The following is a 16,363-nucleotide window of genomic DNA, read 5'->3' as shown; positions in this document are numbered from 1 at the left end:
GACCGCGTAGGTAGCAGCAGTAGGGGATTAAGCGTTATAAAGCTTTAACGCGGGAGGGTGAGCTGTGGCAACCTAGCAGTACCAGCCGCAGTCGGTCGAGTCCCTTGTCAGGCTGGGAGGAACGTAGAGAGGAAAGGTCCCCTTCTTTTTATTTGTTTGATGTCGGCTAACCCCAAAAATTGGGGGAAGTGCCTTGGTGTATGTATGTACGCCATACACAAACTTGAGGTAAAGAAGAAACCAGATAGACTTTGTCAACTTTATATTTTTTTATGAATTTCATAAATTATATCAGCTCATGATTCACAATGCCCCTTCTCAATGGATGCTGAAAACCCTTAGTGTGTAGTTTAACAAAATACCTGAGACAACGTAAGTTTCCCAGACAAGAATAAAACACTGAGCTCAACTTGAAGCTCATTATCACATTTAAACTATATAAAGGTTATATATTCATCATTATAAAACTACAAGAAAAATTAAAACTGGACATTTCTGAATTCCATTAACTTTAAAATATAACAATAACCTATTTCAACTTTAAAAAACCATTATATTCTGAGCTTCTTAATAGTAACATTAAAATCAAGAAACCAGTTCTGACCACAAAGTACTTCGGAACCTAACTCCTATATCAATTCACACTGCAAAACTGAAAAACTTTAGCCAGCTTAAAACCCATTATTTTATGGAAGAATATGTCCTAAATGAGACAATTTTGAATGCAAGGCAAAGATCATTGGCACTCTATATGACAAAAGTAGAATACGAACACTTGGCACTAAGTGAATCAAAAGTTTAATTCCAGGAAAAATTCAAAGCTGTACAAAAACAAGATCCATAAAGGTAGCAATTTATGGGTACTAAAGACAAACTGCAACTTTAATACCAAATCAAGAATCTTAAGACATTTTAGTTCATGCCTGGATCCTTGATAAAATCTTGAAGGATAATTTTTAAAGCCATCTTGGCACACAGCTGTCATAAGTATTGCTACTTACTATAACAAATATTTATAGTACATAGCAACTGTAATGCTGAAGTTTATCAAATCGTTCAGCATGGTTCAAAGGTTAGCATGATCTTCATCAAGCTTGTAATGTTTAAATGATATGAACTACAGTACAATAATAAAAAACTAATCCTGTCCCTTGAGTTCATCAACCTAGAAATGGACTACAGGCAGGAAGATTAGGGTACCCTGGTAGAAGAGATTGGGCTGCAATTGAAAACTGCCAAATACTGTACTATCTATGAGTAAAACAGTACATATGCCATTCTTTATAATGCTTTTGAAGCAAAACATTACAATACAAAAAATTGTAAAATTAAAAGTCAGTATCATTACCTTTCAAAATGTTTCCAAATAGTTATGTAATGTATTCAAATTTACAAAGCCAAAAGTTTGGCGATACGAAAATATACGTCTATACTAAAACCCTTGGGAATCTAGAGGACTATTCTTTTGGCTACATCAAGAAATGAAATATATTAAAGAAATTAAGTGACCACATTTCAGTATCTACATGCTGTACAATGATATCAATACTGCACAACCTGAAAGAAATACTCAAATTGTAATTTGATTTCGATGCAATGAAAGTACGTTCACCGGAACTTAAACCAATATGCCTTCAGCAACACCTACAAACAACCCTCTTATTTACTTAAGTAGGCCTGTTACAAAGATACACTTTATAAATGACGCCTATAAAATAGTTTAAATTTATTTGCATAAAGCATACAACTTAATATCTTAAAAGCAATAAAACAATCATTATCTAATCATAATTGCACTTTTTTTTGTCCTTAATCATTTCAAATATAGAGAGATTACATACAAAGTTCAACATCAAAGAAACTAAAAAGCTAAACAGCTGGGAGCTAGTGCCTTACCTACATCTATCCAGTTCCACCCACCCAATCGCAACCAATGGCACATGCCTCATAAATTTAACCGAGTGCATTACTCTTCAATATAAGGCAGTTCAAATACTGTATAAAAATTCACCCTAAGGTGTATGACACATAAAGACCTGCATACTGGTGCTGACACAATTTGTGCTAGCCTTGAGCATAAATTATGAGCATCAAAACAAACTTACATTGAAATTAGTGACCATGTAAACTTCACTAGTAAATTTGTGCCATCAACTTGATACCCTGTACACAACGTTAAGTATGTGAATAAGGGTGTCTTATCACAAAAATTTGGCCTTTCTTTTACTGTTACCGGTTAAATTGTAGTAAGTTACAACCCTACTAAAACACAGTAACATAAGCAAATAACAAGTGTTTGCAAATCAACAAACACTATCGTTTTATCCATGAAGTGTAACTTGACCTTTTAACAACTGCAAAGATGGGCAGAGACCTGGAGATGCTGGAGTCCAGTAACACTGGCATTTAAAGATCCATTTCAAACTGGTCTCCTTCACCAGGCTCTGCAAAATATAAAACGAGTCCAGTCAACAAGCTGATTTCTCGTACCATTCCTGACTTAATATTATCAATAAAATAAAAAGGCCTTAAATTACCTAATGATAAAGAGCAATTGCAAAATATTAATTGTAAAGTGTGTTTAGTAGCCTGGCAGTATCATGGCAAATACTTAAGATTACTTTTTTGCTCAATTGAAAATTCACATCATGGCATGTAAGATATACAAGATACTTTTTGAGATGTATACAGCCATCTAAATCATGCAATGCTACTTGAATTAAGCTGTAATATCTAATGCAGTACAAGATAATTATAAAATCTTCACCTTCAAAAGAAAGAATAACAATTCCTCTGGGGCTACATTACTAGAGTTATTCATATCAAATGGGACAACTATGCAGATTCTATTCAATAGCACTACTTTTAACTAAATTCCATTAAGGTTGACAAGGTTACTGATCAGCCGTACTGCCAAAATATTTCCATACAAAACTCGAAATGAGAATCGGTAAGGGAATCAACAGTTATTCTATAACCAATTTGTATTTTCCCTGACCATAAAAACGTGAGATTTTTAATAAGAGCGTGAATTCCTCAAAGCTGGAATGGCTGCTAGGCTTTAAAAAAGGTAAACACAGCTAACTGAAAGGTGGTGCAGGAAACCTTGTCTACCTAACAGGTAGTGCTCACCCTCACTTTGACCTTTGGTAGGGGTCTATCAGTGGGGATGAGGCGGGTCATACAACTTGAAGGTCTCAGGTTTGTATTGATAGGGAAAATACAAATTTATTAAAAAATGTGTAATTTGTTCCTATACATAATAGAAACCCCAAACCTTTACTATGTGACTTGGCCTAAGGTGGTGTGGAAGTTCCTAATAATTAAAATGGGTGATTTCTATGACCAAGGAAATGTCAATGTACTTTGGTCCTGAAGAGGAGCAAAGTCATTATACTGTTCAACCTCCTAGCTACCTGAGCATAGAGATGCCAGAGGTGTTACGTTAGGACTCCATAAGGGAATGTGGACAGTTTTTTATAATCTTAAGTCCTTTAATTTGCATTTATAAAACTGATGGGAATGGAAATATCTTTCCATCATTCACCTAGTAAGAAGGATAAGGGAGATAGTAAGTAGCAGGTTGGCTAGGGCACCAGTCTCCCATATAAATACTACTGCTAGAATTATTGGGTCCTTTGACTGACCAGACGGTAATACATCCATATATACTGTATACCTCTCTCTCTCATTATTGCTCCTTTTTTCTTTACGTACACACACACAATAGTATAGCCTGATCTTTCCACATTCTCTTCTGTCCTCATACATCTGACAACACTGAGATTACCAAAAACATCTGCATTCAAGAGGTTAACTACTGCACTGCCTTTGTTCAGTGGCTACTTTCTTGTTGGTTAGGGTAGAAGAGAATTTAGCTATGATAAGCAGCTCCTCTCAGTGAAGGATACCTCAAAACCAAATCACCATTCTTGGATAGTGTCATAGCCTCTGTGCCATGTTCTTCCACTGTCTTGGGGTAGAGTTCTCTTTTCTGAGGGTACACTCAGGCACACTATTCTCTTATTTCTCTCTCTTGTTTTAATTTGAAGTTTTTAGTTTATATATGGAAAATGATAAATTTGAAATTTGTATTTTTCTTAACTATACAACCCTGAAGATCTTTACATAGGAGTATTTCGGGGCTGCCTGAAACCAGCTGTTGAATTTTACGAGGTGTAGCTACCCTTCGCTGGTTAGCGGGAGGGAAGGTAGTAGGGGTAGCCCGGCACTCTGCTCACACCAGTACTAGTAAACACTGTCACTTTGCAGTGCCGGCAGGACTTCTGAGGGTAAGTCATAGTGGGAACAGTACGTGTAAAAAGTTTCAGTTCTGTATAGTTAGGAAAAATACATATTTCAAATTTGTCATTCATTGCAGCACTAGATACAAACTTTATGCTTTTTACATAGGAGACTCACCTTATGATGGAAATCCCTAACCCAACTGGCTGGAGACTGTCCAAGGATATCACTCTGTGCTACTTTTGAACTGTTAAGAGGGAACCCTGACACCTCATGAACCCTATTGAATGGTGGCCTGGCCAATTAGTGCTGGCATAGAATTTAGCAATGCGACTTGATCAAGCAGGCGTAAACTTGGAGCTAAATCCTTCCCTTGCTAAACTCTACCTTGCATGGAGGATAGGGACAAATATACATATACACATTAGGTTGCACTAAGTCAGCTCGCAGAGTTCCTCGGATGCTGCACCCCCAGAGAGGAGAATAAAATTGGAAGTAGTCAGTCACTCACACATTCATTCTAGTTTACTCGTGGGTAATGTCTGTCCTCAACCAACTGCTACTTGTCCTACAAGGGAGCCAAGGTTAGTTGACCAAGTTTTACACAGCCACCACAGGACCTACAGTGAACGTGCCTAGGTTCCTGTAGGTAATGTCTTGCAGGTAATGGGGAGTAAACGTTGTTTGCCATTTCCACAAGTCAGCTTGTTATATCTGCGACTAAGATAAATTCTTTTTGAACGCCAGGGATGTACGGATACCCCTGACGTCATGGGCAGAGGGATGGATGGCGGCTGGAATGATTATCTTAAAGAATGGCTCTCTCAATCACCTGCCTTATCAAGGGAGAAATAGAGTTCTCCATAAGCTTCCTTTAATTCTTCCCTTTTCTGACGAAGAGCCTGTTGATCTATGGGCGTGCCCTTTCAGTTCTCTTCAGATATCTCCTCAGCACCTCAGAGGGCAGAGTATCAGTTGATCAGAGTCATCTATTACAGACCGGATACTAAATACAGAAGGGACTAATCTTGGATTCGCTACAGCCGGATTTTGAGTTATTGCTACGAACTCTGGGACAAAACCGAGTGTCACCTGCCCCCATCTCCTTGATAAGCTATGTCACAGGCCAGACTATGAAGCTCACCGACTCTCTTCGCAGAAGCCAGGCCTAGGGGGCCCACCGTCTTCAGGGTCGTCTCAATCCGAGGCTTGACTGAGAGGTTTGTAAGGGGCTCCTTTCAGAGAACATATGACTTTCACCACAATGCAAGCTGGTGGTCTGACTGAGGGTATGTAAAATCCAAATTTCACATGTGTTGAGACAATTCCGTCAGAGTATGTTAACTTTACTCAGCTTGATACTAAGCTCAAGGGTTAGCGATAGCCTTTTACCGACAAAACCAAACAAAATTCTTCCTCTCCGAAGTACAGTAAAACCTCTGATATCGTTGGAAGGCACTGAGAGGAGTGATATCCCATTCACAATACCAACCACAAGTGACAGACCAATTTGACCGATATACAGAGGCCGACTACTCCTGCAAGTATCCTACCATTCTCCTTGCAACTGGTATCAAAAAGCCCTTCTTTGCAAGCAATTACTGGATAACCTCCAGGTGTGAAGCCAAAGCAATGTTATCTCTTGATGTAATATCTTAACGTATGGTTGTCTTAAGTAGATCGGGAAGTGTGGGGAGCTCTCTTGGTGCTTCTGTGAGCAGATGTAGGTCGGGAAACCTTTCTGCATGATGTTACAGTGGAGCTAATAGGAATATGGACAGATCCCAAGGGGGATAATAATTTATAACACCACGCTCTCCATTTACTCCAATATAATGTAATCCTGCAGTTTCCACCTTCTTGCACAGTAATTAGGTTATTTAAATTCAGGGAAAGACTTTAAGGGGTCCGGCCGGCTAATGCAGATTTTTAGTGACAGGACTTTGACATTCATACCACTTAATAAGGTGACTTAGGACATCTCCGAACGGCATAGGAGTTTTGCCTCTGACCTTCGGTTTTGCAATGCCAGGGTGATTTATCCTGAAAATAGTGTTTTTCAAATTCTATCTCATCCCTTCATAATCATTACTAAGATCTGGGATTACTACCCTATATAGATCTCCAATAATATGGTTTTTTTTTTTAAGTATTTTTTTTTGCCTGATATAAATTTTTTCATTATGGTATTTAAAATAACCCTAAAAAGCAGGAAAAAATATTAATAAAATAGGAAACAAAAAACGGAAAAAAGGAGCTTCATTTCATTGTTTTATAATGTATTTTTTAGTCATATACCAAATTTCAATACTATATCTTAAAAACTAAGGCAGACTAACGAATTTGAAGGTCAATAAGTAGTTTTGAGATACAAGCGTTCAAAGTTTTTCTTTTTATTTTTACAAATACAATGTTAATAAATCATGATTATTATGAATTTTATGTTCTTTTTTGGGGGATTAATAAAAGAAAAAAAAAGTTAGTTATCATAATTCAATCACAAATGAAGACTGACACACACACACTCTCTCTCTCTCTCTCTTTTTCTGGGTGATGACATCATAAGTCTATCGGAAAAAGGACGAACATTTCCCAGGAAATAATCTGATTTCTTGTATAAAAAGAAACTGGTTTATATTGGTAAATTATTTTCTTTTATTGTTAATATACAGTGCCTATTTTCAGTAAAAAATACATTAAGAAAAGTTTTAACATCTGTCGAGTTCATATTATACGTCTGGTGACATCATATCACTGGCGGAAAGCGACCGGGCAATACAGTGATTCCCTTCAAAATATTAGGTAACGATACAAAGTATTTTGTGGGTCTGTATCGGTTGTCATGAGTACTAACAGCATAAATTTGACTACACTAGTTTTATTTAATCTCTGATAATAGATCGATATCTATCTAAAGAAAGTATACTAATAGGACAAATACTTTCTTGAATAATATATTTCCTTTTACATTATAAAAATGAAATACGTTTGCTTGGTAAGTTAGTACTTTCTTTTCATTTCTCGCAAGAAAAAAGAAAATTAATTTACATATTTTGCAAGTCATTCTTCGTAGAGTCTATGTCATGTGTCTTGTGACGTCATATATCTGGCGGAAGCGTGCTGACAAACCGAATGATTTCCTTTCAGTGTGTTACTGAGTAATCTTATTACAGTATTCCCATCGTCGAAACACCGAGTAACGATTTCAAGTGTTTTAGTGGTCTGTATCATTAGTTATGAGATTAGTACAACTTACTCTAATTTCAAGAAAAAAGTCTGATGACGTTATATTTCTGGCGGAAGGCAAGAGGCAAATCAAGTGATTCCCTTCCGATGCGTTACTATTCCCATAATCGAAACATCGAATAGTGATATAAAGAATTTTCAAATAATGTTCAAAGAAATATGTAGAATGAACCTAATTAAAAATCAAAAAAAAAAAAGAGAGAGAGAGAAAGGGGAGGGGGGGTGCGTATTCCTTTTATAACTAATAAGGTCTGTACACGAACTGTATGGAAAAATGTGATACCCAATAACATATTGGCGCTGATGAGATGGAAGAGATTTCGAATGTCAAGAAAATTATATAAATCAGTGATATTTGTACTATATGAGCATAATCGTAATGCGGCACCATGACCTTGAGATCAGCTGATGCCAACCGTAAGTAAATCAAAAGTATTTGTCGATTATTGATATGCTCAAGTAATTGAAAAATAAAATATAAATGTGCTTTAATAAACCACAATTAAACACAGTACAGTAATGTCTAATGAAATATAAAGTCTTAATATTGAACTCAACATTGAATACTGTATGAATCTTTAAAAATGAACTACTCGTATGCGATTGCGAGAGCGAACACACACACGGATCAGAGAAAGAGCTACAACGATTTCGCATTATACCTACTATGCATTTCAGGGACGTGTCCAATTGATTTTCGTTGATGAAATCCTACCAAAACATCGGATATGGGTCACATTTTGGAAATAGGTATTTGAAGCCACAGCCTAAGTGGCAAAAATATGCAATAATGTCTAATGTTTTGGTAGGATTTTATCAACAAAAATCAATTGGACACTGCCAAGAAACGCATAGTAATAACAAGACGAACTGTATGGAAACCGATTTCCTGTAACATATTGGCGCTGATGTAATATTCATCATGAAGATATTTCTAACAAGTTAAGAAATCATAAAACTGCCATTCGTATGTACACCATATTTTGATACGGTATGTATGCGGCACTTTCAGATCAGCTGATCATAACCAAAGGTAAACAAAATTTCAAGTACGTCTCAATAGGTGACATGCTTCCAAAATTGAAAAATAGAATACAAAATGCACTAATAGAACATATGATATCCTATGAAACAACAAAATGGAACAATGACAGACAGTAAGAAAATATTGATAAAATATGATCGAGATGATTGCCGAATCATAACATCATAATAAATCTACGGAAACTTCACTATTTTAGTTGTAAGTCGACAACTACCTGTATTAGCAAGAGGCTGAAATTGTCGTTTACTCTTTGAAATGATAAAATTCTTACCTAAAATGAGAAAAACAAACGTAAAAATTAGTGAATGTTAGAGGGCGTTCAATTGGAATGTTCTGAGCTTTCATCAAATGGTTCTTCCTCCTCTAAGCTGGCACCCATAGCAGACCAGGGAGGGTCTGGGTCCCCAACTGGGTTCCTTTGCCCAAGGACTGAACCCTTGGAGAGAGAACACTATGCTTTGGTCTTATAGAGGCAGACGTTTGAACCAACAAATGTTCCCCTCGTGATTGACGTTTATCCATAGAATGCCAGTTCTTGGGTAACGTTTTCATGTCCTTTTTTTTCTCTTGGGCGGATATAAAGGCCTTCAAGAAAGGAAGATCTCTCCTTCATTCCACTCTCTTTAGGTCTTGCTCTTTCAGATGGAGCAGGAGGAGGAAATCTGTACCCTTGGATGAGGGTTCAGCTGGCTTCATTCTATAGGCAAAAGCCAAAAGTTGCCTATGTAGGGTGATCTCTCTCGGAGAACTCGAACCCCTACTCACACGTGGATGTACGGTATTCCCAAGGGTCTTCTCTTCTGTTTAGGAATGATTGAAACCAATCCTTACCTCTCCCAGAGAGGGTCTTGTTCAGAAGGAGCCTTGGTTTTTAGCTATTCTTGTTACCTGGATGAAACCAGAGGCTTGGGAGGCGGTATTAGACGAGGGTGCTTAGCATCGCCACTGCGTCTAGGGTCAGATGACCCTCCGCTCCCTAGGGAAGATTCTAGTGGGGTAAAGTGCTGGGTGAAAGAACTATTGGGTAACTGGTGGTTGATCACAAAACCGCCTATTTCAAAGACTCTACAAGGTCGAGATACCAAGGAGCATCCTTTGAAAATGGAAGCATTTTGGACTGAGCCGGTATGTTAGCTTCTTCGGTTTAGTAGTTGTGTTAAAAGGAAGGAGGCGATAAGATGGTAGATTGCGCTCGTCTTCCCTGTGGAAGTGAGCGCCCTCCACTTGCCTAATGAGGAGATAGACATGAGAGGGAACACGCTGTTCATCGTGCAAAATATATCTCGTAGATGGAGAGCGTAGCAAGTACGGACAGCACTTGTTGTCAGTTTGGACATATAAGTAAAAAAAGTACCTGTGCGCATTGATACGGTAGCGCTTGCCTTTGCTCTAGACCCATTGTCCAGCATGTGCGTCTATATAAATGCTTGCTAGTAGACTTAGCGCACATGCTTGTAGATGAAGAGATGCCCTTTAAGGTGCAGAGCATGTAGCTCTAGTGCACATCAGGATGAATGACTCACTGGAAGCAATGCGCATAAAAAGAGCATGCTTGCCTTTTTCCAGCAGAGGAGCTTGCCCTTCCATTTTGGTATCACTGGAAGCAATGCGCATAACAAGAGCATGCTTGCCTTTTTCCAGCAGAGGAGCTTGCCCTTCCATTTTGGTAATGGTAGTGCGCGTAAAACTGCACACAAAACTTGTCCACTGAAAGTTGGTCAGTGCATTTGCTTGCTAACATGTCTAGAAAAGAAACTCTCCTACTTGCCTAATATATGGTAGGGAAAAGGAGCATTGTCTTCCTTTCCCCTAAGAGAGAAGGATAACAGGAGGTGGCTGCATACCTTGAGCCTAGACAGCAAATCAAGTTTCTCCTTAGGAGAAGGAGGAACAAGGGGAGCAAGCTCGCGAGAGCTTGTCCTCGAATAGTACCATGTTGTGTCCTATGGACACTACAACGATGGAGAGGGATCGCAGGCAATCACCTCCCACCATCATGGTCCAGCTCCAAAATCCTGCACTCTGATGGGCTACAACAGGGCATGGATGAATCCGAAGTCCTTCGGAGGAAACCCCAGGGAGAGACTACGGAGAAGAAGGCCGTCTCTCCCACGGGCATGAGGGACTATCAACCCCTTCTTCCTCTGACGGAAAATCTCCTTGCAGGTGAAAGGTTTGCAGAAGAAAAGCCAGTGAAGACGACCTTTCCCTCATAATGGAAGATGGAAGATCAACAAATACCTAGTGAGGGAGACCTTTCCTCTTGAAGGAAGATCACCAAACACCTGGTGAAGGACTACCCTCCCTCGGAAAGGAAGATTGCTTAACACCTTGAGGCCAACCTCCAGACACCTCACTTCGTCTCTCCTCCGGCTGAACGAACCCAGCCCAAAGAGATTCTGAGAACTGCCTAAGGAACATAGCCGTAGCTAGACCCTGGGTCCCCAACGAAGGGATTCCCCGACAAGCAACTCCAAGCAGCACTTGCCTGCAACTGCTCACGCACGCCCGCCGTAGCGGTAAAAATGTTAGGGGAAGCAGAGGACGAAACAGTTGAGCGAGCGCAAGACTTTTTAGATTTCTCTTCAGAGCCTCGGAAGGATAATTCATCCCCTAGGAAGAATGTCTGCTCCCTTTAAGTGCCCAACAGCAAGACCTCTTGTAACCTTTCCTTACACGGAGAACCCATGAGCCCCAAGGAAGGGCAAAATAGACAAACTACTTTGTTGGAAAGACACTCCTATGGCGCCGGCAGGCAGCGTTTCTTTAGGGGAGACAACGGAGGCTTTCGACAGATGGGCGTCACTCGTACTTGTTATACTCCTAGGGGAAGGAGAACGAGCAGGGCCATCGAGACAAGATAGAAGCAACGGAGAAGATGGAGAGGCTTCTTCCCTTCCGAGGCTACCCTAAAAGGAGGACAATACCCCTCTCCTTTCTTTCATTACCTGCTAAACCTCTTCTGCTGGAAGTGCGACCATTTGCCCACAAGGAGACTCATGCATGTCAACGTGACCTCTACACGTAGGACAGAGGCCGTGAGGATTCATATCCTCAACAGACATGAAGCTACTGCATCGGCAACCTTCAATTCCTGGACAAAGCAGCATGCTGGTTCTCACAGGCAGTCAAACCTGTGAGGAAAAAAAAAAAAAAATATAGGGGAAATGTTTTCATTTTTAGGCTACTTCTTAAAATAAATGGTTCTTTATTTTAGGGTAAGCGGAGGAGTCAATCACATCTGCACTCTCCCGAACCGAAATAAAAATTGACGTTTACTAGAGCTGGTGTGAGCAGGGTGGCAGGCTACTCTGCTCCCCCAACCAGTAGAGGGTAGTTACACTTCACAAAATTTAACGGCTGGTTTCAGGTAGCGCCGAAATAAGGCTCCTATGTGATGAGCATAAGGTTTGTATTTGCCGGAACAAAAATAATTCTAAGATCCAATGGCAAAGCAACAAAATTTCCAACTAACTCACCTGTCTTTTCGGTTTCTTCTGGGATAATGCCATTCTCTCTATGTACGACAGTAGAATCTTTTGATGTTACACCAGGAATGACTGGTAAATTTTTAGGGGGTGTCCTTGCCAAGGGTGAATTCCTGATTTGCAGCAAAAAGTTCCTTTCATAAATAATCCTGGTACCTAAAACAAAACAAACACTATTAGCTTGAAAATATACTATGAATGTTAAAAGCCAACCACCCGGCCCCCCCAAAAAAAAAATCACCAAAGGTTACAAAATCCAGAAATTTTAGAATACTGTGCTGTGACGGGTAATGGGTCTATATATATATATATATATATATATATATATATATATATATATATATATATATATATATATACACACACACACAGGATCCTCACATCTCACCACACCACCACCAACAGAAATACTAGCAATTCTAGTCATTATTCCACATTTTGTAAGGTCTATTCAATTGTATTTCTATGTTGGCATAAGTGTTCATATCACACAAAGTATAACACTGTTCTTCAACCAACATCGGTTCTACACATCCTACTCCAAAAACGTCACCAAAACAATTTACATCTAATGCAAGTTGACACATATGTGACTTCTTATTTCATTTTTTTTCTCAACTATCAATTCTACATATCTTCAGTCTTATATATTTCATATTAGTATTGTTCATTGTTTTCATTAGTAAAAGTTAGCCTACTGCCATTATTTACATTTGTTGACCTTCTACACAGCATTAATACCTGTGCCAATGAAGTTGGGAAGAGGTTATGTTTTCGCCCGTCTATCTGGCTGCAATTTTAGTCAAAAGTCAAGAAATAAACTGTCGTAGTGGAAGTCTGCACTCGCAAGAGTGCTTTTCTAGTTATTAATATTACAAGCTAAGATACAACCCTAGTTAAAAAAAAAAAAAAAAGTGAGGTAAGGAAAGGATACAGTATAAATACACAAGAGAAGTAATGAATAATTAATAAAAATATTATAATAACAGCAATCTTTATTTTTTTTAAACTAACCAGTCAAAGAACCCAATAACTCGTAGTGGTAGTATCTGTATACCCCCTTCTCTCGTCATCAGTTTTTTACTTAAATGTATACCTTATAATATTAATTTTAGAATACTTCTTGTGTCAAGGAAAACAGATATTTTCATTACATTTCTGTATAACATAAAGAGCATTGTTACTGAAGAGTTGTATCTTTCGACAGCTATTAATCGTGGAAGTATTACGGGATACAGTCGCTTCAATGATTATAGTTTTTACAAAAAATTACAGTGGTTTTCGATTATTTGGAAAAAATATTAAATTTCTGAAAAATTATTCCATAATTTCACAATGAATGGAAATTTTTTTTCTGGGTAAGAGTAAAATACAATAGAAAATAAAGCAACCTTTCGCAAAACTTCTTGCAATCGGCAGTAAAGCAAATAAACATGGAAATATAGGTTATTATGAAGTAAGTGAGAATGTTGACCAATCACATACCGTATATAGCTTGAGGGTGGATCCGCTGCCTTGTAGTGAAAGGGTTAAAGGTTCTAGGTTAAATTTAGTACAGTAATATTGGACACTGAAAACAATTAATATATGATACTTTAATTACAGTACTAGCGAAACTATAATTCACTATAAGAAATGGACAAGTCCTGGCTAGTTTGGAATTTTTCTCTAAGTTTATTTGGGGGTGAGGTTTGTAATAACTTGAGTATCAGTTGATTATAATGTGAAGTATTTCTCACCCTAATTCCATTGTTTATTCACATTTAGGAGACTGATGGTGAGTTATGGACATTGCACTTGTAATGTGTGCATTCGCTTGTGCAAGCTGGTTTGTTTTATGTATGACTTAATCATTACGACATTGCACTTGTAATGTGTGCATTCGCTTGTGCAAGCTGGTTTGTTTTGTATGACTTAATCATTACCTCGCTTTTTTAACCAATTACGAGCTGCCAACTATGTATGCACAAGTTCCCGGAAGTAGTTCTATAACAGCCTTTTTTTTCCCACCCTCTCATTCAGTTTCAACTTCACTACCATCACAATAAGGCATCTCCAAGAGGGAAGTACAATCTACTTCGAACTTTGGTATAATCTAATTTATGTCGGCAATTGATTATGATGAAAACAATCTCTGATCAGCGTATAGGCTCAATAATAAACAGTACTCTATTGGTTTTATTCCAGTTGTGGAATGATCTTTCTAATGGGGTGGTTGAATCGGTAGAACTTAAAAATTTAAAACTTGTAGCAAATGTTACGTTGAACAGGCTTACATAAACCTTTTTATAGTTTATATATGAAATATCTATTTTGATGTTACTGTTTTTAAAATATATTAATTGTTAATTATTTCTCATATTGTTTATATATTTTCCCATATATATGGTTCATGTATTTGACTAGAAATTAAAATAAATATTTCCCAATATCATTATTCCCATCAACCAACAAATCCACTGTCGTACAGAGCAAGACATTTTTTTTTTGTCAACAAGCCAGTATCCGATAAAGTTACTGCATCAATACATAATGGGTTGAACAAACAAACCAATAATGGCACGCCACAGTAGTGCTAAAATAGTCAACAGTCTGAAATCGTCATTACCGTAATACCAAAATAATAGCAACAATAATTACAGCTTTCAACTGGATTGTCATACGATCAAGCCAACTGATGTGAAGTGCCAACGCCTGTACCGAGAATGTAAACAAACCCACCTGCTTCTTCCAAGGACGACCTACGAGAGGCATACTACATTAGAGAAGCATGACAACATATTAATCACAACGATATTATTGAACACGTTACGTATCTCTCACCTCCAGGGGTTGTCGAGAAGAGAGTTCCTCCTGGCGTTGTGCTGTAATCGTTGGGCAATTCCGCCGGCGAGTTGATGGTCACTCGACGAGGAATACATTGAGGTTTAGCCTGATTTATGGCTTGACGGGCAACCGGTGAAGCAGACATGTTTTACTATATTATCAAAAGTTTGTACCAACACTGGACTAAAAATCTGCTAAAGTTCTGCGACGCAACAACAACGGCTTCGTGAGATAATTCGTAAAAACTCGTTTGTGGCGACTGTCTTTCGGCGGTGCTACTACGACCATAACCCTCTACCAACACAACTGAACAGCGTGAGCTTCTGGCAGGGGCGTCTGCGCATATTATTGGAACCTACAGCCTTGCTGCTGCAAACAATATTTGCTGCTGCGTATCAACCACGCACAGATATAATACTAAATGTAGAATCCGGCTTGTAATAAAATTACATTGATATTTCATTCTTCCATGGTTTTCCAGTGGATTCAAAGACAATATTCAACATAGTTAAAACACACAGATCTAATATTAAATGAAGACCACGTTTTCAAATAGAATCGGAGTGGTTTATCATCCCTTCGTGAATTTCTAAAGGTTTCCCTGATGTCGTTCAAGAAAATAGTAAATTCCTTCAATGAATATAGAATATTTTAATACCCAAAAAGAAAAAGACTTAACATCACTTAAAACATTACCGAATATCTTGTAAATACAAATAAATTATCCAGCACACTGTCTGTAGCCTACAGAGTAAATATAAGCGAGCTCTTAATTCTCATGTGAATCACTATCTAGGGTTTATATTGCCACAAAGCAAAATACAAACATGTGATAGTCCCATAAAAGCACGTCAATATTCGACCTTATTGTTTCAAGCAGTTTACAATGACTAAAGTACATAAAAGTAAAAACATCACACATGGCGACCTTAGAGTAGACAGTTACGTGATCAGTAGTAAACTACGCATTAGGTTAACCAGTTATTTACCCGTGCACGAGTTTTCACTTATGTAACGGGAATCCTAAACCCTCCACATATCAAATATCTAATTATAAATATTCATCGCGTGGTAGACATAGAGGAAATGAAATAAACTTTATTCTACATTAGGACCGGATGTTCGATGCAAGCATTCAACATAAACAGAAAAGTCTGCACATGGTTAAAACTAATATGATGAAGATTTTTATTTCTCAATATTTGGGCTCTGCTTTGCCATTCTCGTTATCATCATATCTGACTAAAAAGTTGAATAGCTTTAAATATAAACTATGTACAAACAGATAACTAGAATGGATGCAACGCGAAGAGAAATGGCAGCAAAGTGTATCTCAAATATCCTTCATAATGTAGGTCAGACAATTCAGACATGCAGTGAGGCATGTAGCAGATATTGCAAACACTAAAACTTGCCTAGAATCACGCAACGTTTTCTCGTCCCGGAGTTCACTTTACAAAGTACGATTGTGTTAGTTTACCCTAATTATTGTTCATTTTCCCTTTGCCCCCCA

General features: G+C 38.1%; 1 protein-coding gene across 1 annotated transcript; it reads right to left on the bottom strand.

Annotated features, from left to right (window-relative positions):
- Positions 1–245: 245 nt before the first annotated feature.
- Positions 246–15,176, bottom strand: Thor (eukaryotic translation initiation factor 4E binding protein thor). The gene is made up of 3 exons (XM_068366652.1): positions 14,848–15,176; positions 12,016–12,180; positions 246–2,444 (listed from the first exon to the last, which is right to left on the bottom strand). The coding sequence occupies exons 1-3, from the start codon at positions 14,993–14,995 to the stop codon at positions 2,407–2,409; spliced, it is 351 nt and encodes a 116-aa protein (XP_068222753.1). The 5' UTR covers positions 14,996–15,176; the 3' UTR covers positions 246–2,406.
- Positions 15,177–16,363: the final 1,187 nt, after the last annotated feature.

The sequence above is a fragment of the Palaemon carinicauda genome, chromosome 44 (genome assembly GCF_036898095.1).
Source record: "Palaemon carinicauda isolate YSFRI2023 chromosome 44, ASM3689809v2, whole genome shotgun sequence".
Classification (NCBI taxonomy): Eukaryota; Metazoa; Arthropoda; class Malacostraca; order Decapoda; family Palaemonidae; genus Palaemon; species Palaemon carinicauda.
This window is presented reverse-complemented; position numbering and strand designations above follow the sequence as displayed.